Raw genomic sequence first — 25,300 nt, forward strand, 5'->3', positions numbered from 1 at the left:
ATTGGATATCAAATTGGGGAGGAGGAGTATGGAAGAAGTGAATGTTTTCAGATACTTGGGAGTTGACGTGTCGGCGGATGGATTTATGAAGGATGAGGTTAATCATAGAATTGATGAGGGAAAAAAGGTGAGTGGTGCGTTGAGGTATATGTGGAGTCAAAAAACGTTATCTATGGAGGCAAAGAAGGGAATGTATGAAAGTATAGTAGTACCAACACTCTTATATGGGTGTGAAGCTTGGGTGGTAAATGCAGCAGCGAGGAGACGGTTGGAGGCAGCGGAGATGTCCTGTTTAAGGGCAATGTGTGGTGTAAATATTATGCAGAAAATTCGGAGTGTGGAAATTAGGAGAAGGTGTGGAGTTAATAAAAGTATTAGTCAGAGGGCAGAAGAGGGGTTGTTGAGGTGGTTTGGTCATTTAGAGAGAATGGATCACAGTAGAATGACATGGAAAGCATATAAATCTATAGGGGAAGGAAGGCGGGGTAGGGGTCGTCCTCGAAAGGGTTGGAGAGAGGGGGTAAAGGAGGTTTTGTGGGTAAGGGGCTTGGACTTCCAGCAAGCGTGCGTGAGCGTGTTAGATAGGAGTGAATGGAGACGAATGGTACTTGGGACCTGACGATCTGTTGGAGTGTGAGCAGGGTAATATTTAGTGAAGGGATTCAGGGAAACCGGTTATTTTCATATAGTCGGACTTGAGTCCTGGAAATGGGAAGTACAATGCCTGCACTTTAAAGGAGGGGTTTGGGATATTGGCAGTTTGGAGGGATATGTTGTGTATCTTTATATGTTTATGCTTCTAGACTGTTGTATTCTGAGCACCTCTGCAAAAACAGTGATAATGTGCGAGTGTGGTGAAAGTGTTGAATGATGATGAAAGTATTTTCTTTTTGGGGATTTTCTTTCTTTTTTGGGTCACCCTGCCTCGGTGGGAGACGGCCGACTTGTTGAAAAAAAAAAAAAAAAAAAAAAAACAAACATTTTCTATGTTAGTAGTATATGGGATTCTGTATACATACCTATTTGATCTACATTTGTTAATAATTGTGTACCCAGATATGTTAAACATGTACATCTGTTGCAACTTGTTTTAGCACAGTCCCTGCTATGATTATGATGGTGAAATCTATATACAGTGGACCCCCGGTTAACGAACTTTTTTCATTCCAGTAGTATGTTCAGGTGCCAGTACTGACCGAATTTTTTCCCATAAGGAATATTGTGAAGTAGATTAGTCCATTTCAGACCCCCAAACATACACGTACAAACGCACTTACATAAATACACTTACATAATTGGTCGCATTTGGAGGTGATCGTTAAGCGGGGGTCCACTGTACTGTATAGATATTTTAATGGGTCATTAATATCAACACTACTTTTTCTCAGGGACCTAAATTTATGATAAATTTTTTGTTAAAGTTTCATATTTTATGGTAAAGTGCCATAGTGTTGTTCTGCATGTTAAATGTTGTAAATAACAGACAGCATATTTAGTTCTGAGTCAGTGTTGCCACAGAATATGACCAACTTATTACTACAATCAGCTATGATACAATACTTTTGTGAATCTACAAGGCCAAGACAGACTAGCATAAATAATACAGCAATATTTATAACTAAGATTAGTTTGCTGCAGCTTCTCATCTAAATCTCCATTAACACTGTCATCTGCAAACAAAAATTATAACAGCTCCCATCAAAATCAGGGTCAATATTTTTTGAGGAGCACACCTGTGCCAAGCATTTTAGCAGACACTTATCTAACAAACCTTCACCTACATATGCTACTGTTTAGCTAATATTACTCTAGGAATAATCTCCTAAACACTGCTTATACTAATGGAGAGCAACATTTACTTACCTTATCTCAGTCAAAGCCTCTGATTTAATGTTGCCCACAGCCTCTTTAGCTTCTCTCACAATGGGTTCAATCTCTGCTAACTCTTCATCAATTGCCTTTTTTCTGTTCAGTGGAAAATAAGACAAAACTTATCTATCTACCAACTTTTGATAAAAATACATTTCTCTAACTAAGTAAGGATATATATACCAAGATAAATACTAGAATTTCTATGGTGGTTGAGGCATACCTTACGTAAGAAAAAGAATGAATACAATTTCATTAAAATAACACATAATGATCTGTTCTCCATGGGGAAGTGGAACAGAATTCTTCCTCCGTAAGCCATGTGTGTCGTAAGAGGTGACTAAAATGCTGGGAGCAAGGGGCTAGTAACCCCTTCTCCTGTATACATTACTAAAGTTAAAAAAGGGAGACTTTTGTTTTTCTTTTTGGCCACCCTGCCTTAGTGGGATATGGCCAGTTTGTTGAAAGAAGAAAGAAGATAATGATCTGTGATAAATATTTATTTAATGAATCAGATAATAAAATGGTATTTTTGTTGAAGTATGCCAGATCAGTCTAATGTGATTACATAAGTTGTTCTTGAATGCATAAAAGAATACTAAACATAGTATCAAGTTATTATGAAATATTCAGAACTTATACTGTGGGGTATTGTATTATGTGTTAATGCACTTGTATAAACATCATATAATAAAGTAATTGTGACAAAAACACAAGGTGAGAGCCTGCAGCTGAACAGAGAAGCTGAGAGAGCTATGAGAGTACATTATATATGTATACTTAAGAACAGTACAGAGGATGAAGGAAAAATTATATAAATATTTTTCTACTTTCAAAGACTGAAAGTGGAGAAAAGCAAAGTTTAATGAATTTTAATGGGGAGATTTTGAAATTATGTTAGAGTATATTAAAGTGAAAGAACAATACTGATATTTGCTTATGAGATTATAAAAATATAATACAAAATAATATAAAAATATAATATTGGCAGTTTGGAGGGATATGTTGTGTATCTTTATATGTGTATGCTTCTAAACTGTTGTATTCTGAGCACCTCTGCAAAAACAGTGATAATGTGCTAGTGTGGTGATAGTGTGGTGAAAGTGTTGAATGATGATGAAAGTATTTTCTTTTTGGGGATTTTCTTTCTTTTTTTTGGGTCACCCTGCCTCGGTGGGAGACGGCCGACTTGTTGAAAAAAAAAAAAAAAATACTGGAAAGTAAAGTGGTTGGTGTAATAAATGCCATATTGAAGAATAAGGCAGGAAGGGACAAAACTTAATGTACTGTTGTGTGAAACTCTGATTAAAAATATGAAAACCAGAGTTAAGATAGCAGAAATGGATAACTTGTAAAGGGAGTGTTAAGACAGTAAAGATAAACAAAATGTGCTAAGACAATAAAGGTGGACAACCTGTTGAGGATGTGTTAAGATAAGATAAGATTTCGTTCGGATTTTTAACCCCGGAGGGTTAGCCACCCAGGATAACCCAAGAAAGTCAGTGCGTCATCGAGGACTGTCTAACTTATTTCCATTGGGGTCCTTAATCTTGTCCCCCAGGATGCGACCCACACCAGTCGACTAACACCCAGGTACCTATTTGCTGCTAGGTGAACAGGACAATAGGTGTAAGGAAACGTGTCGGAATTTCCACCCGCCGGGAATCGAAACCGGGCCCTCCGTGTGTGAAGCGGGAGCTTCACAAACTATAAAGAATGTTGGACAATAATGATGGACAAATGTTGAGGATGGGACAATACAGTCAAGACAGACAACCTATAACTGGCTCTCCATGCAAATCTGACCATATCATTCGAAGATGTTAAGTGGACTGCTCTTCTTGTATATAAATTACCAGATTGTTTAAAGTTGCTAAACAGATTGCTCATCACATACAATGTAACTCCTGTCGTTTATATTAATGAAAATTAACAAAAAACTTTGTCTCAGGCATCTAAGTTAAATGAGGTAAGGTACAATGTGCATGATGAACCACAATATAGGTAGAGGGGGTTACTTTCTTGGGAAGAAGCAAATCATCAATGATTGACAAAGGTGCATAAATTTTTATATGATAGATGATCAAGGGAAGAATATGTATATGCAGACATCACCAGCTTTGAAAAATTCTTTCAATAACATGCTGCTCATGTCCCATGCACTTCTTTCCAGAAAAGCATAAAAATCACAAGTCAAATGACCAACCGATTTACACTATCTCTGCAAATCCTACAGAGTTCTGTACTGCACTTCCCACTTCCAGAACTTAAATCCATTTAACCAGTTTCCCTAAATACCTTCATAGAAATTACTCTGTTCATATTACAACAAGAAGTTAGATCCCATAAACCACTTGTCTCTACTCACTCCAATTTAGCACACACATAAGAGTAATACAATTATGCCATGAATATGTAAAAAGGAGAAGCCAAGATATTTCTTTATGGAAGAAACCATACTGAGTGAAAATATAACATCAGACCAACCAGTAATGTATAATATGTAATGAGGGTGGTACTTACCTCTCAGCAATAATCTTGTTTTCATTTACTGTTTGGTCTTTCAATGTTTCCATCTGAACTTTCTGAGCATTGGCATTCTTCATGGTGTCAGTGATCAACTCAAGGGCATGGTTAGCTTCTGACTGCTTCTCTGCTAATACAGCTTCTTTTTCTGCAGCTTCAGCCTTGAGCTCACTTACTACCTTACGTGCTTCATTGAGCTTCGCCACCCCAGCCTGATAACACAGAATTTGTCACTCAAGATGATCACTCAAAAAATGTAAAAATGTGTACTTCATAAGAGTATATGATTACTAATTTATCTGTGATTACCTATTTATAGATAAAGGAACAGAGCAATGCTCATGGTGCCTCATCTTCAGCATTTAATTCACCATATAATTTTTTCCAATGATTGTAGCACTGACTGCTTCCTCTTATAACTTATTTCACCGTACAACCATTCAGTGAAGAATTTTCCAGTTTCTTTTCCACACCTCCTCTTCCTTACTTTATAGCTATGTTTTCTTGTCCTTTCGTATTATTTTATAACATAGTACGTATATTGTTACCACGTCTATTCTCTCTCCAGTTAGCCAATGAAGGGATATCTAATTCTTTACAGCTTTTCTGTGTAACACAATTTTTATCCCTGAAAGTCATTTTAGAGCTCATCTTTGGAGTTGTTCTAGCATGTTCAGATGTTTTCTTTAGCAGCAGCACCATAACACTTCCATTCTGTGATTTGGTCTAATATATAAGAGCAAGATTTTAAGCCAATATTGCATGAGAGTTCCTCACGATTTCACCAATACAGTCTTCCAGTTACATTACTGTGTCACTGGTGGGTGCTAGGCCCCCACCTCTTTCAATATTTAATAATTTTCTACATATATACTGGGGATACCTCATGAGGCACACTTCCAATTTCTTCCATTTCTATTACAAAGTATATAATTAAATTCCATCACACATACCACACTACAGTAGGGTTCCAATTCACGAGGTTTCACACAGACTACATTGGCATTTTCAAACCAAATAAACACTTATGAACAATGACTCACACTTCAGAAATGGGAAGTACAATGCCTGCACTTTAAAGGAGGAGTTTGGGATATTGGCAGTTTGGAGAAACATCTAAACTGTCATATCTGAGTGACTCTGCAAAGACAGTGATTATGTATGAGTGATGGTGAAAGTGTTGAATGATGATGAAAGTTTTTATTTCTTTCCTTCTTTTTGGGTTTTTCCTCCTTTTGGGGTTTTTTTCTTTCTTTTTGGGTCACCCTGCCTCGGTGGGAAATGGCCAACGTGTTAAAAAAAAAAAAATTCTTGGTTATTTTTTTTACCAAATGCATTCAAACTTTGTGCACTGGTATGATCATATTATGAATGTATAGAAAATTCATATTTGTTTGGTACAGACTGATTAAAAAAGCTGTAAATTTAATATTTATATTGTGTTAGTATGTCAGTCATTGTGGTTGGCAGGTGGAGGACTGGTGGATAGGTTGTCTGGGACCCACCCAGGGAGGACACACTGGCTCAGCACTTCTACCTGCTTCCTGGACACATACAGTTGGTAGCTTTGTACCACACAACACTGTCCCTCTCACACCCCAACATATTCTCTCACACCAACAACACTCACCCCTCACACTCATCTGTTTTCTCTCCCACTCACACCACTCACTCTCACACCCACACCACTCACTCACACACACACCCATCCTCTCTCACACACACCCATCCTCTCTCACACACACCCATCCTCTTTTACACCCACATTACTCACCCTCACATCCACCTATTCTCTCATCCCCACACCACTCACCCTCACACTCATTCATTCTCTTTCACACTCACACTACTCACCCTCACACCCATCTATTCTCTCGCACCAACACTACTTATCCTTGCACCAATCCATCCTCTCTTACACTCACACTACTCACCCTCATACTTATCCATCCTCTTTCATACTCACACCACTCATCCTCACACCTACCCATTCTCTCTCACACACACACCACTCAACTGTACATCTTCCCCCCCCTCCCTACACCCACAGAACTCACCCTTACACTCACCCACACTATCTTGTATCACCCTCTATGTGTAAATTAAAAGAAAAGTACTGAATGTATATATAACACTGGATAAAAAGTGTTTGGAAAAAAATTAACTGAAATTAGATGTGGAATATTATGGCCGAGGAACGCATTAATTAATTTTACACTTTTTTATGGGAAAACAGGTTCCCAGTACTGAAATGCTGACATACAATGAATTTTCTAGAATGCATCAATATTGTAAGTTGGGGGCCCTACTGTACTAGTTTTCCTGTAGGAATGTGCAGTTATTTTTACAAGAATGGATGTTCCATAATTTTTTGCATCTTAACCCTTAAACTGTCCAAACGTAGATCTACGTTTTTTCAACATTTGAAAGTACTGTATGTAAAAAACGTAGATCTTCTTTTCTTTTTTTTTACATTTGAAAATGTGTAAAAAAACTTTGATCTACTTTTTTTTTGTTATAGTATTTGAAAATATGTAAAAAAAATGTAGATCTACTTTTGGAGCGCTACGCATGTGAACGTAAATTTGTTTGGGCAGTTTAAGGGTTAATATTTATTCACATAAATTGGGAATCTTCTTGGCAAGTCATTTTCTATCACATTGTTAATCTGTCTTGCAAGAAGTGTGGAGACATCACAATTTAGCTGACCCCCAAACAACAAGAGCCCATCCCTTCCTTCAGAGTGAAGGTGCTGCACATCCCAAGTCATTTATACAGATTTGAACATTATGACAGCAAGCACTGAGCAATGAGGCAGACCACTAATTACACTGCTTCATGAGAACGTTTTCACCTTTTACTAGTGTTTACATGTGTAGCTATTTCAAGAAACTACTGATCAGTTTTATCACACAACTTAAAAAGTTTCATGAAAACATTACCTTTAAATGGCGCTGTCGTTGTATGACTCCTTCCTTCTTTGTGTTATGAATTAAACGATAACTGTGAAGAAGGGTTAGATACCGCCGAGGTGTTGCAAGGTGAGTTGGTAGACTCTCGTATATTGCTAAGAAGGAATTCAGGAACTCTGAGCCACTGTTTTGGTCCCTCTCAGTTTCATCCAAGAGCATGTCTGGAATCTGAGATTAATTACAATTACATTTAATCAATTTATACATTTGAAAGAACCCCAGTCCTCTTAAGGAACAAGACATTAAGCCTACAAAATTTTTTCAGTGTTTTTCTTGGAAGTCCTTGACAATGTTATCATACATGATATTTAATTAATCTAAAAGTCACAAACAGTGGAGAATTTTTCATTAATTTTTCATATACATATACTGTATAATGAAGATTCTGGTGTTCTAATTTATTACTAAAATTAGTGACACAGCTCTTAACTTGTGAGAAAAATCTATCATGAGGACAAAAAAGATGAGGAATGGCTAAGTAGGCACATAAAAGTGGAAGACCAAAAAAATATTTAACAAGATAGAAAGACACAAGTATTGGAAAAATCTGACTATGGAAAAGTGAGCCATAAAAAGAACAACAAAGAATTTTATTAAACCTGAGTTTAACATACCTGAATCATAGTTTCTTGTGCCCAGCCTTCCATCCAGAGAACAGAACACTGCTTATACAAGGCTGGGTTACTTTCACACTGTACAGAGAACTCTTGGTTGCTTGAATCCATAATTAAAGCAATGTGCAAATTTTTCATCACTCCTGCAATGTTATAAATACAAGAAGATAGTAAGAACATCATACTTTTCTTTTTTACATATATGGAAAAAGTACACAAAAATCTTAAGTTTTATAAAAACCTCAAGGAAATTTATTCTTTATTACAAAATAATTATCTATAAAAGTATTACTGGATTTTGAATCACTTTGATAAATACACCCAAGTCTACACTATAGTAATAAAAGCAATATGAGTATTGCAAAACCCAATGTTCACTTAAGAAAGTCAAGCATTCCACCACCTTCACATGACTAGTACAATCTTCTCTCTTTGTAAACTACCATCAATAAATTATTACAGAATTATAATTAGACTGGTCTATAAAAATCTAAGGAATAGAAGGTATGAACACACATTACTTTTAATTAATAAATGCTGAATACTGTAAGCCTAGAAATTTGTATTTACTTGAAGCAAAGTATGCATAATGTGAACCCCGGAAGCCTTCATGAGCTGCCTGGTCCCGTAGTGGCATGAGAAGTGGGTCGAGTTCTTCAGGAGTATAGAGCCCAGGAACCTAACAATACAAGTCAACATTATTTGCCATATTCACCAGTGTAACACATCAGCATTAAACATATTATATGTGATGCAACAATTTACATGTCTAATCTTTACTAACTACCTAATAAGAACTAAGATTTAATCTACTATAACTGCAATAATAAGGACAGGAATGAGTGAATTTTCATAAACATTCCAATGAAAAGGTGAAAATATTCCAACACAGCAGAACTTGACAAAACCTAATACTATCCTGTTTTTAACATGTCGGCTGTCTCACATCAAGGAAGCATGACTCAAAAAAGGAAACCCATATGCTATTATTCAATAGCCGTCATGCCAGAAATCCAGAGAAATCACAATTCAAATAACCCTCCAATCTGTAACTTTCCTACCCCTACTTCAGAGTGCTGCACTGTACTTCCCACCTTCAGAACCTAAGCAAGCCCAGCTAACTAGTTCCCCCTTAATCCCTTCATAAGTGCTACCTTGATCACACTCCAATATCATGTCAAACCCTAAAATCCACACGTCTCCACTCAGTCTGATCTTAATTAAGCTCCTATTACTTTGAAGTTTTTTACTATCCTTTCTTTCCTCCACCCTGCATTTATACAGTACTCCTTTTTTTGTCATTGTTTCTGCTCCATCCTTTCTAAATTGACAAATCAGGTTAACAACCCTTCCTTGGTCCTATGAACTACAGCTTTTTTATTTTTTAACCCCCACACTGTTCTCAGATTTCTGTACTCTCCGATTCTTTGCATTATAATCACACCACACATTGCTCTCAAACGTAACATCACTCCTGTCAGCCTCCTGCTGCTGCAGCACTCCTTAACAGAAACATTTTGCTGTTTTGCTAGTATGCCTTCTTTCCCTCGACTAAGCCAAAGAAAATGCCCATTCAACTATTTACACTTCCCCATAAAGTGTACATAAGTTGGTAATTTTATCCATTTTACACAAAAGTAAAAAAAAATTTAAATAAGAGTCAGTCCAAAATAAACACTGTAGACATTCCACGCACTAAAACATTTTCTCTGACAATTAATCATGTCCTCAGGCATCTCTTATATTACACTTGCCTTCCATTTTTAATTCATCACATAAAAAATCTCTAGAGGAGGGTAGGTGGGGTAGGGGTCGGCCTAGAAAAGGTTGGAGGGAGGGGGTAAAGGAGGTTTTTGTGTGCGAGGGGCTTGGACTTCCAGCAAGAATGCATGAGTTTGTTAGACAGGAGCAAATGGAGACAAATGGTTTTTAGGACTTGACGTGCTGTTGGAGTGTGACCAAGGTAACATTTATTAAGGGATTCAGTGAAACCAGCAGGCCGGACTTGAGACCTGGAGATGTAAAGTACAGTGCTGGCACTCTGAAGGAGGGGTGTTAATGTTGCAATTTTATAACTGTAGTGTAAGTGCGCCTCTGGTAAGACAGTGATGGAGTGAATGGCGATGAAAGTTTTACTTTTTCGGGCCACCCTACCTTTGTGGGAAACAGCCGATGTGTTAAAAAAAAGAGGAAGATGTACCCTATTTCTCAGATAATAAATTATAACCAGGAATGATATCTCATGGTTTACAGTGTCCCAGTAATTGAAGCAGACCTAATAAAAACCCATAAAAAAGACTAGGGGGGTATACGGAGCTTTACCTGCCCTCAGGAAAATGGGCAAAACTCGAATATTCTGCTACTTTAAGCCCAATTTCAAACTCGAGTGGAACTCCGGTTTTCATCCGGTCCGGTTATCACACAACTCAGTTTTCAACCACTTTTTTCAGTGAAATTTTTCACCTGTTTTCGTACGTCCGCTTGGAAATCATTTGTATCAGACATGTCTGCCTGCCCGCGAGACGTGGCTGCTCATACGTTCATGACTCGGTCTGCCTTTGTTACTCGTAGAGGGTGGTAGTGATGGTGGTAGTGATAGTGGTAGAGGGTGGTAGTGATGGTGGTAGGTGGTGGTAGTGATGGTGGTAGAGGGTGGTAGTGATGGTGGTAGTGATAGTGGTAGAGGGTGGTAGTGATGGTGGTAGAGGGTGGTAGTGATGGTGGTAGTGATAGTGGTAGAGGGTGGTAGTGATAGTGGTAGAGGGTGGTAGTGATGGTGATAGAGGGTGGTAGTGATAGTGGTAGAGGGTGGTAGTGATGGTGGTAGTGATGGTGGTAGTGATGGTGGTAGAGGATGGTAGTGATGGTGGTATAGAGTGGTAGTAATTGTGGTAGAGGGTGGTTGTGATAGTGGAAGAGGGTGATAGTGACTGTGGTAGAGGGCAGTAGTGGTTGTGATGGTGGTAAAGGGTGGTAGTGATTGTGGTAGAGGGTGGTAGTGATTATGGTAGAGGGTGGTAGTGATTGTGGTAGAGATAACCTCTCCTCCCTCCCCCCTCCTCGCCGTCTTCCATACGTCAGCAAGTCTTCAATAAAGGTAAAAGTGATTTAAATGTTCATTTAACCATTCCATTAGTTATTTATAATTATTTCTCATCGTTTTCTGTATGTAAAACTATAGGTATTCTCTATAAAATGCATTTTTTGTTAATATATTTGGGAGTCTGGAACGGATTAACTGGATTTACATTATTTCTTATGGGAAATTTTACTTAAGTTATCGTACAAATCAGTTTTCAGCCGACCTTCTGGAACGGATTAAAGACGAACACCTGGGTTCCACTGTACTTCTGGTCCTGAAACCAACCAAAATGATATCTATTTCAGCAGTAATATTTTCCATTCTATGAAATGATACCAAGAGTCAAAAAAAACAAAAAAAAAACATGAAAAACATCCTAGAAAACACCGCAGATTAGCTATTTTAAACCGCACACAAGGTCAGAGTTTTACTTTTTCCATCATGCAACCCTTGGTGCAGAACTTTTTTATAGTGTGCACACTCACTGCACAGACCCATTTTCTTATATTCAGGCCAAAATTTACTACTCACAGCTTATCTGAGGGAGTTGAGCTCAAAACACTGATCTACATAAGCGACCCTGGTATCAGTGATGGAGATCTATGTAAGAGATAAAGAAAGAGTTAAATGTCTCATTTTAAAGAACACAAGATTAATTTAAAATAGTAATTGCCTTTCTAAGGCTTAGCTTATATCAAACATTCATTTGATCTGACTATGTGAACTGCAGGCCATAGGCAGCAATAGTCTAGCTAATTAGGTGGTCACTAGGAAAACCTGACTTCAGGTAGCTGTGAGTTAAAAATAAATGTAAAGGATTTAAAATTATAAATGCTATTGATATTTAGCAAAATAAAAAAAAAATAAAAAAAAAAACAGAAAATACGTGGAAAGATATACAGTACAATACAACATACACACAAACAACATTTATAAGGTGAAGACTTACCTCTCCAGCCATAAGAAGAGAGTTGATAATTTCAAGAAAGTCTGAGGTCACTAGGTGATGATCCTCCAGAAGCAGCAACACTTGTTCACCATCAACACCTGCACTCTGCATCACCTGCAATAATGTTGTGCAGTTTATATGAAAACAAAATTTTCTTCTTCTTTCAACAAACTAGCCATATCCCACCGAAGCAGGGTTGCCCAAAAAGAAAAATGAAAATTTCTTTTTTTAACTTTAGTAATGCATACAGGAGAAGGGATTCCTATCCCCTTGCTCCTGGCATTTTAGTCACCTCTTATGACACGCATAGCTTACAGAGGAAGAATTCTGTTCCACTTCCCCATGGAGATAAGAGGAAATAAACAAGAACAAGAACTAGTAAGAAAATAAAAGAACGCCCAGAGGGGTGTGCATATATATGCTTGTGCATGCATGTGTAGTGTGACCTAAGTGCAATGAACCCTTTGAGGGTCGACAGGTCCTCTCAGAGACTTGTTCTCAGGGTTGGCCAAATTTCAAAAAAAAAAAAAAAAAAATTTTCTTATGAAAAGAGAGAATCTTTTCCCGATCATAATGACACCAAAAGTATGAAATTTGATGGAAAACTTATGGAATTATGCTATTGCAAAGTTAGCTGTCTCGACGATGTTTACGCATCGGCGATTTTGCCCACTTTGAGCCCTATTTTCGGCCAATTCCAGTGTACTAGTCGACAAAAATCATAACTATTTCGCTAAAACTACATTTTTTCTATCGAATGAGTACAAGAAACCACCCATTTACTGATTTCAACTATCCAATAAAGTGGTCAGAATTTAGCAATTTTGCCAATTTCACACAAATTTCAAAAGATGCCAATTTCCGAATAGGGTCCAGAACAAACAAGAAAGACATTCCTGGCACTAAAATGACAAGCTCTCTATTCGTTAGTCACATCCCCAGGCCCCTCTTATATTTCTTTGGCTTTCCACTTTGAATTTTTATTCTTACAAAAAAAATAAGATTTACTGTTATGCAGACTACTGCATTAGTGTAGAAATGGTATAAATAATATCAGCGCATTTGTGAAAGAATATTAGACTCACCAGTTGATGTGTATTGGACGCTTAGCATGATTTGTTTACTTTTGAACTTTGGTAAAAATCGAACATTTCTGCTACTTTGAGCTCAATTTCAAGGTACTTTTCATTGTAAAACCAGTCAAAATCATCTCAATTTCTGTAATATGTCTTCCATTTTATAAAATGAGACCAAGAAAACTAGAATACAACAATAAATACCATACGAAAATACAGTGCAAAGTCGCTCTTTTAATCCAAAAACACGGTCAAAGTTTTTTTTTTCTCATTACATACTGTGCTGCAGGATTTTTTTTATACTGCGCACACTGACCACATAGACCCATTCTTACATGTGTAGGCCTAACAGCTTTCTCTCACTAGATTTGAGGGCGCTAGAATTTAGGCGTACTAGTACGTCAAAAACCCTGGGTCGTAAGACGTACTAGTACGTCCGAAACCCCCAAAGGGTTAAAAGTAGCAAGATGTACCTGAAATCCTGCATGTGTACAGTGGAACCTTGGCTTATGAATTTAATCCATTCCGTGACCTTGTTCGTATCCTGATTTGTTCGTATGCCGAGTCAATTTTCCTCATTTAAATTAAATGAAATGGCATTAATCCATTCCAGCGGAATTCCTGCTCTCAGGAAGCATGACAAGATACATCAATATGATGCTAATATCAACTCTACGGCTTATTTATCTATCACAATTCATCTACTTTCAGCATCACTCAAGGAATGCACAACAGGTGCATCAAAGATAATGTTCAGCATTTCTTCAGTGTCAGCTTCCTGTAACTCCATTAGCACACAATCAAGACGAGTAAATAGAATTTTTTTTTTTTTTTTTTTTTTCAACAAGTCGGCCGTCTCCCACCGAGGCAGGGTGACCCAAAAAAGAAAGAAAATCCCCAAAAAGAAAATACTTTCACCATCATTCAACACTTTCACCACACTCACACATTATCACTGTTTTTGCAGAGGTGCTCAGAATACAACAGTTTAGAAGCATATACGTATATAGATACACAACATATCCCTCCAAACTGCCAATATCCCAAAACTCTCCTTTAAAGTGCAGGCATTGTACTTCCCATTTCCGGGACTCTAAGTCCAGCTACATAAAAATAATCAGTTTCCCTGAATCCCTTCAATAAATATTACCCTGCTCACACTCCAACAGCTAGTCAGGTCCCAAATACCATTCGTCTCCATTTGCTCCTATCTAACACGCTCACACACACTTGCTGGAAGTTGAAGCCCTTTGCCCACAAAACCTCCTTTACCCACTCCCTCCATCCTTTTAGAGGACGACCCCTACCCCGCCATGATTCCCCTACAGATTTATACGCTCTCCATGTCATTCTACTTTGATGCATTCTCTCTAAATGACCAAACCACCTCAACAAACCCTCTTCTGCCCTCTGACTAATACTTTTATTAACTCCACACCTCCTAATTTCCACACTCCGAATTTTCTGCATAATATTTACACCACACATTGCCCTTAGACAGGACATCTCCACTGCCTCCTTGCTGCAGCATTTACAACCCAAGCTTCACACCCATATAAGAGTGTTGGTATCACTATACTTTCATACATTCCCTTCTTTGCCTTCATATATAACGTTTTTTGTCTCCACATATACCTCAATGCACCACTCGCCTTTTTTCCTTCATCAATTGTATAATTAACCTCATCCTTCATAAATCCATCCGCCGACACGTCAACTCCCAAATATCTGAAAACATTCACTTCTTCCATGCTCCTCCTCCCCAATTTGATATCCAATTTTTCTTTATCTAAATCATTTGATACTCTCATCACCTTACTCTTTTCTAAGTTCACTTTCAACTTTCTAACTTTACACACACTCCCAAACTTATCCACTAACCTTTGCAATTTTTCTTTAGAATCTCCCATAAGCACAATATCATCAGCAAAAAGTAACTGTGTCAATTTCCATTTTGTATTTGATTCGCCATAATTTAGTCCCACCCCTCTCCCAAACACCCTAGCATTTACTTTTTTTACAACCCCATTTATAAATATATTAAACAACCATGGTGACATTACACATCCCTGTCTAAGACCTACCTTTACCGGGAAGTAGTCTCCCTCTCTTCTACACACTCTAACTATCCTCATAAAAACTCTTTACAGCATTCAGTAAATTACCACCTATTCCATATACTTGAAACATCTTCCACATTGCTCCCCTATGCACTCTATCATATGCCTTTTCTAAATCCATAAATGCAATAAAAACTTCCCTACTTTTATCTAAATATTGTTCACATATATGCTTCAATGTAAACACTTGATCTACACATCCCCTACCCACTCTAAAACTTCCTTGCTCATCCGCAATCCTACATTCTGTCTTACCTCTAATTCTTTCAATAATAACCCTACCATACACTTTTCCTGGTACATACACTCAGTAAACTTATTCCTCTATAATTTTTACAATCTATTTTATCCCCCTTCCCTTTATATTAAGGGACTATACATGCTCTCCACCAATCCCTAGGTACCTTGCCCTCTTTTGTACATTTATTAAACAAAAATACCAACCACTCCAACACTATATCCCCCCTGCTTTTAACATTTCTGTCATGATCCCAGCAGTTCCAGATGCTTTATCTGCTTTCATTCTACGTAATCCTCACGCACCTCCCCCACACTCACATCCTGCCCTTCTTCACTCCTACAAGATGGTATACCTCCCTGGCCAGTGCATGAAATTACCGCCTCCCTTTCATCGTCGACATTTAAAAGTTCCTCAAAATATTCTCGCCAACTACCTAATACCTCCATCTCCCCATCTACTAACTCCCCTACTCTGTTTTTAACTGACAAATCCATTCGTTCCCTAGACTTTCTTAACTTGTTTAACTCACTCCAATTTTTTTTCTTATTTTCATTAAAATTTCTTAACAGTGCCTCTCCCACTCTATCATCTGCTCTCCTTTTGCACTCTCTCACCACTTTCTTCACCTTTCTTTTATTCTCCATATACTCTACTCTTCTTATAACACTTCTGCTTTGTAAAAACCTCTCATAAGCTACCTTCTTCACTTTTATCACACCCTTTACTTCATCATTCCACCAATGACTCCTCTTTCCTCCTGCACCCACTCTCCTATAACCACAAACTTCTGCCCCACTAATACTGCATTTTTAACCCTTTGACTGTTTTCGACGTATAAATACGTCTTACAAGCCAATGTTTCTGACGTATATATACTCAATAATTCTAGCGGCTTCAAATCAAGCGGGAGAAAGCTGGTAGGCCCACATGTGAGAGAATGGGTCTGTGTGGTCAATGTGCACCACATAAAAAAAATCCTGCAGCACACATTGCGTAATGAGAAAAAAAAAACTGATCGTTTTTTTGGAATAAAACGCCGACTTTGAGGTGTATTTTCGTATAGTATTTATCATTGTATTCGCGTTTTCATGGTCTTAGGTGATAAAATGGAAGACATATTACAGAAATAGAGATGATTTTCATTACTTTTACGATGAAAACGACCTTGGAACTGAGCTCAAAGTAGCGGAAATGTTCGATTTTTACCAATGTTCAAGAGTAAATAAATCACACCACACGTCCAATACACGTCAACTGGGGAGTCTAATATTCTTTCACTAGTGCACTGGTATTATTTATACCATTTTTACAATAATGCAGTAGTCTGCATAACAGTAAATTTTGTATGAATAAAAAATCAAAATAGAAAGCAATAATAATATAAGAGGGGCCTAGAGATGTGACTAATGAACAGAGCATATGATATTTTAGTGCCACGAATGTCTACCTTGTTTATTCTGGACCCTATTTTGAAATTGGCATCTTTTTTAGTTTGCGTGAAATTGGCCAAATTGCCAATTTCTGACCACCATATTGAGTAGTCCAAATTAGTAAATGGGAGGTTTCTTGTACTCAGCTGATAGATAAAATGGAGTTCTAAAGAAATAGCTATGAGTTTGGTCAACTGGAACAATGGAATTGGCTGAAAATAGGGCTCAAAGTCGGCGAAATCGCCGATACGCATATGTCGTCGAGACCGCTAACTTCGCGGGAGCATAATTCCACGAGTTTTCGACCAAATTTCGAACTTTTGGTGTCATTACCATCGGGAAAAGATTCTCTATCATTTCATAAGAAAAAATAATTTTTTTTTTTTCAAAAATTGAGCGACATAGAATGACAGTTTCAGAGAGGGGCCTGAAACAGTCAAAGGGTTAAAACTATTCAAACCCTCTTCAACCCCCCCTCCCCACTGCTCATACTTGCACCAACCCACCTTTCTGCCAATAGTTGCTTATATCTCACCCGAACTTCCTCCTCCCTTAGTTTATACACTTTCACCTCCCTCTTACTTGTTGTTGTCATTTTCCTCTTGTCCCATCTACTTCTTACTCTAACTGTAGCTACAACTAAATAATTATCCGATATATCAGTTGCCCCTCTATAAATGTGTACATCCTGGAGCTTACCCACCAACCTTTTATCTACCAATACATAATCTAATAAACTACTTTCATTACGTGCTATATCATACCTTGTATATTTATTTATCCTCTTTTTCATAAAATATGTATTACTTATTACAAAACCTCTTTCTACACATAACTCAATTAAAGGCTCCCCATTTTCATTTACCCCTGGCGCCCCAAATTTACCTACTACTCCCTCCACAACATTTTTGCCCACTTTAGCATTGAAATCCCCCCCACAAGTACTCTCACACTTGGTTCAAAACTCCCCATGCATTCACTCAACATTTCCCAAAATCTCTCTCTCCCCGCTACACTTCTCTCTTCTCCAGGTGCATATACGCTTATTATAACCCACTTTTCACATCCAACCTTTATTTTACCCTGCATAATCCTTGAATTAATACATTTATAGTCCCTCTTTTCCTGCCATAGCTTATCCTTCAACATTATTGCTACTCCTTCTTTAGCTCTAACTCTATTTGAAACCCCTGACCTAATCCCATTTATTCCTCTTCACTGAAATTCTCCCACCCCTTTCAGCTTTGTTTCACTTAAAGCCAGGACATCCAGCTTCTTCTCATTCATAACATCTACAATCATCACTTTCTTAACATCCGCACAACATCCACGCACATTCAGACATCCCACTTTGACAATTTTCTTCTTATTCTTTTTAGTAATTATTCCAGGAAAAGGGGTTACTAGCCCATTGTTCCCGGCATTTTAGTTGACTTTTACAACACGCATGGCTTACGGAGGAAAGATTCTTATTCCACTTCCCCATGGATATAAAAGGAAAAGTAGTAAAAACAAGAACTATTAAGATAAAATCAAAGAAAACTCAGATGAGTGTGTATAAATAAACGTGTACTTTTATGTGTAATGTGACCTAAGTGTAAGCAGAAGTAATTATTATTATTATTAATTTAGGGAACTGGAGCACATATCTAATTCCCTAGATCAAGAGCCCCTCACCAAGGAACCTCCCTGGAGGGGGAAGTTCGCATCCTGAAATTTCATTTGTATCCAGAAGCAAAAAATCTACCGAGTGACTTCATATCGTGAAAAATTCACATGGCGGGGCATTCGTAAGCCTAGGTGCCACTGTATAAGAGAGAAAAAAAGACAGCAGCAATCCTACCATCATGTAAAACAATTACATGTTTCCATTTTATGCTCACTTGGCAGGTCGGTAGTACCTCCCTGGGCAGCTGCTGTCTACCAAAAGGGGAGGGTTGGCCTGTATATCGCAGAGTCACTTGTTTGCACAGAACTGCTTAATGCCTCAAATGATGTAGTGGAAGTTTTAGCAGTAAAAATCGAAAACCAAAACCTAGTCATTGTGGTAGTCTACAAGCCTCTGGATGCAATGTCCTAGCAATTCCAGGAACAGCTGTCAAAAATTGACCACTGTCTGGAAAATCTGCCAGCTCTGGCCCCCAACATCTTGCTCCTGGGAGATTTCAACTTGAGGCACCTAAAATGGAGGAATATAGCAAATAATGTTGTTGCAGTGATAACACCAGGAGGCAGCTCTGACAAGAACTCACACACACATGAGCTTTTAAATCTCTGCACAAAATTCAACTTAAACCACCAAATAATAGAGCCTACTAGATTGGAGAATACACTAGACCTCATCTTCACTAACAATGATGATCTGATACGAAATGTCACCATATCAAAAACAAAATACTACTCAGATCACAACATAATCGAGGTTCAGACATGTATGCGCGGAGCCCCAGACCGACAAAATGAGATTAGTCACGAGGGAGCCTTCACCAAATTCAACTTCAATAACAAGAACATAAAGTGGGACCAAGTAAATCAAGTCCTAAACTATATAAGCTGGGCAGATAGACTAAACAACATAGACCCCAACTTATTCCTTTAAGAAAAAGAAGGAGCAGATGTAAAATAGAAGGAGACAGACGCTCCCTTTACAGGCGACGGAAAAGAATAACAGAGCAGCTAAAAGAGGCCAATATATCTGAAATGAATAGGGAGTCACTGGTCAGAGAAAAAGCAAACATCGAACTTAAGCTAAAGGAATCTTATAGGAGTCACGAATCGCGGGAAGAACTAAAAGCCATAAATGAAACCGAAAGAAACCCAAAGTATTTCTTTTCTTATGCCAAATCAAAGTTGAGAACAACATCCAGTATTGGGCCCCTACTTAAACAAGATGGGTCCTACACAGATGACAGCAAAGAAATGAGTGAGCTACTCAAGTCCCAATATGACTCAGTTTTTAGCAAGCCGCTAACCAGACTGAGAGTTGAAGATCAAAATTAATTTTTTATGAGAGAGCCACAGAATTTGGTTAACACAAGCCAATTTGATATTATCCTGACACCAGATGACTTCGAACAGGCGATAAATGACATGCCCATGCACTCTGCCCCAGGGCCAGACTCATGGAACTCCGTGTTCATCAAGAACTGCAAGAAGCCCCTATCACGAGTTTTTACCATCCTATGGAGAGGGAGCATGGACACGAGGGTCGTCCCACAGTTACTAAAAACAACAGACATAGCCCCACTCCACAAAGGGGGCAGTAAAGCAATAGCAAAGAACTACAGACCGACAGCACTAACATCCCTTATCATAAAAATCTTTGAAAGGGTCCTAAGAAGCAAGATCACCACCCATCTAGATAACCATCATTTACACAAGCCAGGGCAACATGGGTTTAGAGCAGGCCGTTCCTGTCTGTCTCAGCTACTGGATCACTACGACAAGGTCCTAGATGCACTAGAAGACAAAAAGAATGCAGATGTAATATATACAGACTTTGCAAAAGCCTCGACAAGTGTGACCATGGCGTAATAGCGCACAAAATGCGTGCTAAAGGAATAACAGGAAAAGTTGGTAGATGGATCTATAATTTCCTCACAAACAGAACACAAAGAGTAGTAGTCAACAGAGTAAAGTCTGAGGTGGCTACGGTGAAAAGCTCTGTTCCACAAGGCACAGTACTCGCTCCCATCTTGTTTTTCATCCTCATATCTGACATAGACAAGGATGTCAGCCACAGCACCGTGTCTTCCTTTGCAGATGACACCCGAATCTGCATGACAGTCTTCCATTGCAGACACTGCAAGGCTCCAGGTGAACATCAACCAAATCTTTCAGTGGGCTGCAGAAAACAATATGAAGTTCAATGATGAGAAATTTCAATTATGTACTCCGATATGGTAAACATGAGGAAATTAAAACTTCATCAGAGTACAAAACAAATTCCTTCCACAAAATAGAGCGAAAAACCAACGTCAAAGACCTGGGAGTGATCATGTCGGAGGATCTCACCTTCAAGGACCATAACATTGTATCAATTGCATCTGCTAGAAAAATGACAGGATGGATAATGAGAACCTTCAAAACTAGGGATGCCAAGCCCATGATGACACTCTTCAGGTCGCTTGTTCTATCTAGGCTGGAATATTGCTGCACACTAACAGCACCTTTCAAGGCAGGTGAAATTGCTGACCTAGAAAATGTACAGAGAACCTTCACGGCGCACATAAGAGATAAAACACCTCAATTACTGGGAGCGCTTGAAGTTCCTGAACCTGTACTCCCTGGAATGCAGGCGGGAGAGATACATGATTATATACACCTGGAAAATCTTAGAGGGACTAGTACCGAACTTGCACACGAAAATCACTCACAACGAAAGCAAAAGACTCGGCAGACGATGCAACATACCCCCAATGAAAAGCAGGGGTGTCACTAGCATGTTAAGAGACAATACAATAAGTGTCAGGGGCCCGAGACTGTTCAACTGCCTCCCAGCATACATAAGGGGGATTACCAATAGACCCCTGGCTGTCTTCAAGCAGGCACTGGACAAGCACCTAAAGTCGGTACCTGACCAGCCGGGCTGTGGCTCGTACGTTGGATTGCATGCAGCCAGCAGTAACAGCCTGGTTGATCAGGCTCTGATCCACCAGGAGGCCTGGTCACAGACCAGGCCGCGAGGGCGTTGACCCCCGGAACTCTCTCCAGGCAAACTCCAGGTACCAACCTACTACCTAGGTACAGTAATAATATACAGGAAAAAAAAAAAGGAAAAAAATATGATACCTAGTCAATGAAACTTACCAAACAAGATCATTTACTTTTTTTAAATCAATAGCCATCTCCTGCCAAAGTAGGATGACCCAAAGAAGAAAACCCATTCACCATCAAAAAATAGTAATCATGCCAGAAGTGTAGAGGCTTCACAGTCAATAACTCTCTGAACTGCAACATCACCACTCCTCCTCGTAGTGCAGGCACTGTACTTTCCACTCTAAGATTCAAATCTGGCTAACAAGTTTTCCCTGAATTCCTTAATGTTTTCCTGCTCACACTCCAACAGCACATACACTCCAATTAACACTTGTTATACACGCTGCTGGATTGTCAAGCCCCTACCAATCAAATCCTTTACCAACCCTTCTCTAGTCATCCTTAGGTAACATGTATCTCTCCTTTCTTCTACCTCAGATTAATACATCCTCTTGGGAAGTGTTACAATTGTTTTTCTGATGACACAGTTCTTCTGGGAGATTCTGAACAGAAGTTGCAAAGGTTGGTGGAGGAATTTATGACAGTATGTAAAAGAAGGAAATTAAAAGTGAACATAGGAAACAGCAGGGTTAACAAGAGTAACAAAACATCTGGGCAATGAAAGATTGGATATCAGATTGGGGGGAGGGAGCATGGAGGAAGTAAATGCATTTAGATATTTGGGAGTTGACCTGTCAGGAGATGGGTCTGTGAAAGATGAGGTGACCCACAGGAACCACAAGGGAAAAAGGTGGGTGGCACATTCAGGAAAAAATATAAAATAACGGAGACAATAATATACAGGTAATCACCCTCTTCATACCTGCTTTAAATCATTTTTGAAGTTTTTGATATCATATCCAAGACTCATAGCTGGTGAGACAACTCTAATATTGTGGAAGTTGGCAATGACAAAAACTGCAGTTCTGCGGCCCACACCCGATCTGCCAGCCATGAGGAATGATCCTCCGGGGGATGTTAAGATTCGGTCCACACGTGCCATAGCCTCTAATACCTATGAACAAAGTGATACACTTGAAGTTGCAACAATTAAAACAAATCAAGATATTAGCATGATAAAAACACAAAGTTTAGAGCATGAGAGTTTTGTTATTCTGAGCAAAAAAAAAAAAAATTATGATCAAATGCAATATTTTTTTACTTAAAAAAGTGATGAATACCATATCTAGAGGTTATGATGATGACAGTCAGCCTTTAGATTGTGAAGGGTTCCTGCAATTATGTCTGATTAGTTATGTTTTAATTAGAAGGCTTGTGTACTAGTAGAATCTTAAAACCAAGAGATCTTCCCAAACAATTTGGCTCCTTGATATTGTGTATATGTATAGCCTAGTTGTTCAACTAGGAATGTGTAGACATAACTATGATTGGTTAACTAATGAAGTTTGGCCTCCAGCTAAGCATCAGAAGAACTCATGAAACTAATCATAGGTATGTCTACACATTCTTAGTTGGACAACTAGGCTATACTTCTCCTTGCAACAAACCGGTTGTATCCCACCGAGGCAGGATGGCCCAAAAAGAAAAACAAAATTTTCTCTTTTTTGACTTTAGTAATATATACAGGAGGAGCTACTAGCCCCTTGCTCCCAGCATTTTAGTCACCTCTTACAACATGCGTGGCTTACAGAAGAAGAATTCTGTTCCACTTTCCCATGGAGCTAGACTATACATACACAATATCAAGCAGCCAAATTGTTTGGGAAGATCTCTTGGTTTTAAGATTTCACTAGAACACAAGCCTTCTAATTAAAATAAATCTAATCAGACATAATTGCAGGAATCCTTCACAATCTAAAGGCTGACTGTCCTCATTAAAGCCTCTAGACATGGTACCCACCACTTTTTTAAGTAATTTTTTTTAACATGTTAGCCGTTTCCCACCAAGGTATTTAGTGCATTTAAAATCACCTATAAACAAAAATCTTGAGCATTCATAGGAATGCTTTTTTTCATTAAATGTACCTTGCCAAAGGAATAACTTGTTAAGATAGAGAGCTATGTAAAATCCTAATTTAGCTTACATTTATATCACAATCAATTATAATCAACAAAGCATTTTCATAATAATATTTTTTTTTAAAATAATAATAATAATAAAAAAATTATTTTGACATGATACATGGTTGTACAAAGGAATATAATAGTTGAGTGTACATGCCAAAAGCCCCTTGTGAGCAAAGCACTTCAAGCAAACTTCAAATTAACTTAAGATTAATAAGGCTATAACAGATTAAATGGTCATTAGATGAGTTACAGTGAGTACAAGAGAATTGTGAATTAATAGGTAATGCTATATGGCTTTAGTAAGTCTAGAAGAGATAATTACAGTTTTGAATTACATATTTTATAAAAATTACAGTACAGTAGGGCCCCGCTTTTCGGCATTTTGCCTTATGGCGTTCTGCTAATATGGCGATTTCAAATTATGACCAAAATTTTCTATACGGCGAGCGGTCTTTCAAATATGGCATGTGCCACCCGGTTTGTTCACATTCTCCATGAGCACATCTCTCTATTATGTGATAATAATCACTCTTGGAATTGTGAATTAAAAGGTAATGCTATATGGCTTTAATATATCTAGTAGAGATAATTACAGTATTGAATTATTTTATAAAAATTACAGTACAGTAGGGCCCCACTTTTTGGCATTTCGCCTTATGGCATTCCGCTAATATGGTAATCTCAAATTATGACCAAAATTTTCTATACGGTGAGCAGTCTTTCAAAGGGCTCTGGTGGCCTGGTGGTTAACGCTCTCGCTTCACACGGCGAGAGCCTGGGTTCGATTCCCAGCCAGAGTAGAAACATTGGACGTGTTTCTTTCCACCTGTTGTCTATATTCCCCATCAGTAAAATGGGTACCTGGGTGTTAGTCGACTGGTGTGGGTCGCATCCTGGGGCACTGACCTAATTTGCCCGAAATGCGGAGCATAACAAGGGACTTTCTATATAGTAGTACAGTGGACCCCCACATAACGATATTATTTCAATCCAGAAGTCTGTTTGGGTGCCGTTATAGACCGAATTTGTTCCCATAAGAAATACTGTGAATTAGATTAGTCCATTTCAGACCCCTAAAAATACACCTGCAAAAGCACTTACAAAAATAAACTTACATAATTGGTCAAGTTGGGAGCTGATCGTTATCCGGGGGTCCACTGTATGTCATTGTTGTCAGCTAGGACTGTATACCTTGTACATGTACTTGTAGTAAAATAAAGATATTATTATTATTATTATTAAATACGGTGCGTGCCACCCAGTTTGTTTACATTCTCCATGAGCACATCTCTCTATTATGTAATAATAATCACTCTTGGGCACATTAAATGCCTTATTTTATGTCAATATAGACATTTTCATTAAACCATCTATGATATTTTCTTCAAAATTATATAAGAAACACGTTGCATAGCATATAAACATTTTATGATTATATACTATAGAGGTGTGGTAGCCAGGCAGAGGGAAAACATTACGTCACTCACTCCCCTTAATATATAACGCTTTTGTTTACAATTCTTGGCTTGAATTATTCATTACTTCTCCCTTTGTTTATGATGGCATCTAAAGGTAGTTGTTAGAAACGATTAAACTCAGTGAACATGGTATGTCGATAGTAATAATATGGCTCTG

At 38.2% G+C, this 25,300-nt stretch overlaps 1 protein-coding gene across 3 annotated transcripts in view; it reads right to left on the minus strand.

The window, feature by feature from the left end:
- btv (dynein cytoplasmic heavy chain beethoven) overlaps positions 1–25,300 on the minus strand; it is a 289,769-nt gene that overhangs the window by 106,450 nt on the left and 158,019 nt on the right. For all 3 annotated transcript variants that reach the window (XM_070086734.1, XM_070086733.1, XM_070086735.1), the window contains 7 exons: positions 22,461–22,652; positions 12,013–12,126; positions 8,552–8,660; positions 7,982–8,124; positions 7,338–7,535; positions 4,393–4,607; positions 1,864–1,965 (listed from right to left, as the gene is read on the minus strand). In XM_070086734.1, the coding sequence (XP_069942835.1) occupies positions 1,864–1,965; positions 4,393–4,607; positions 7,338–7,535; positions 7,982–8,124; positions 8,552–8,660; positions 12,013–12,126; positions 22,461–22,652 (1,073 nt within the window). The remainder of the gene's footprint in view (positions 1–1,863; positions 1,966–4,392; positions 4,608–7,337; positions 7,536–7,981; positions 8,125–8,551; positions 8,661–12,012; positions 12,127–22,460; positions 22,653–25,300) is intronic.

The sequence above is a fragment of the Cherax quadricarinatus genome, chromosome 19 (assembly GCF_038502225.1).
Source record: "Cherax quadricarinatus isolate ZL_2023a chromosome 19, ASM3850222v1, whole genome shotgun sequence".
Lineage (NCBI taxonomy): Eukaryota > Metazoa > Arthropoda > Malacostraca > Decapoda > Parastacidae > Cherax > Cherax quadricarinatus.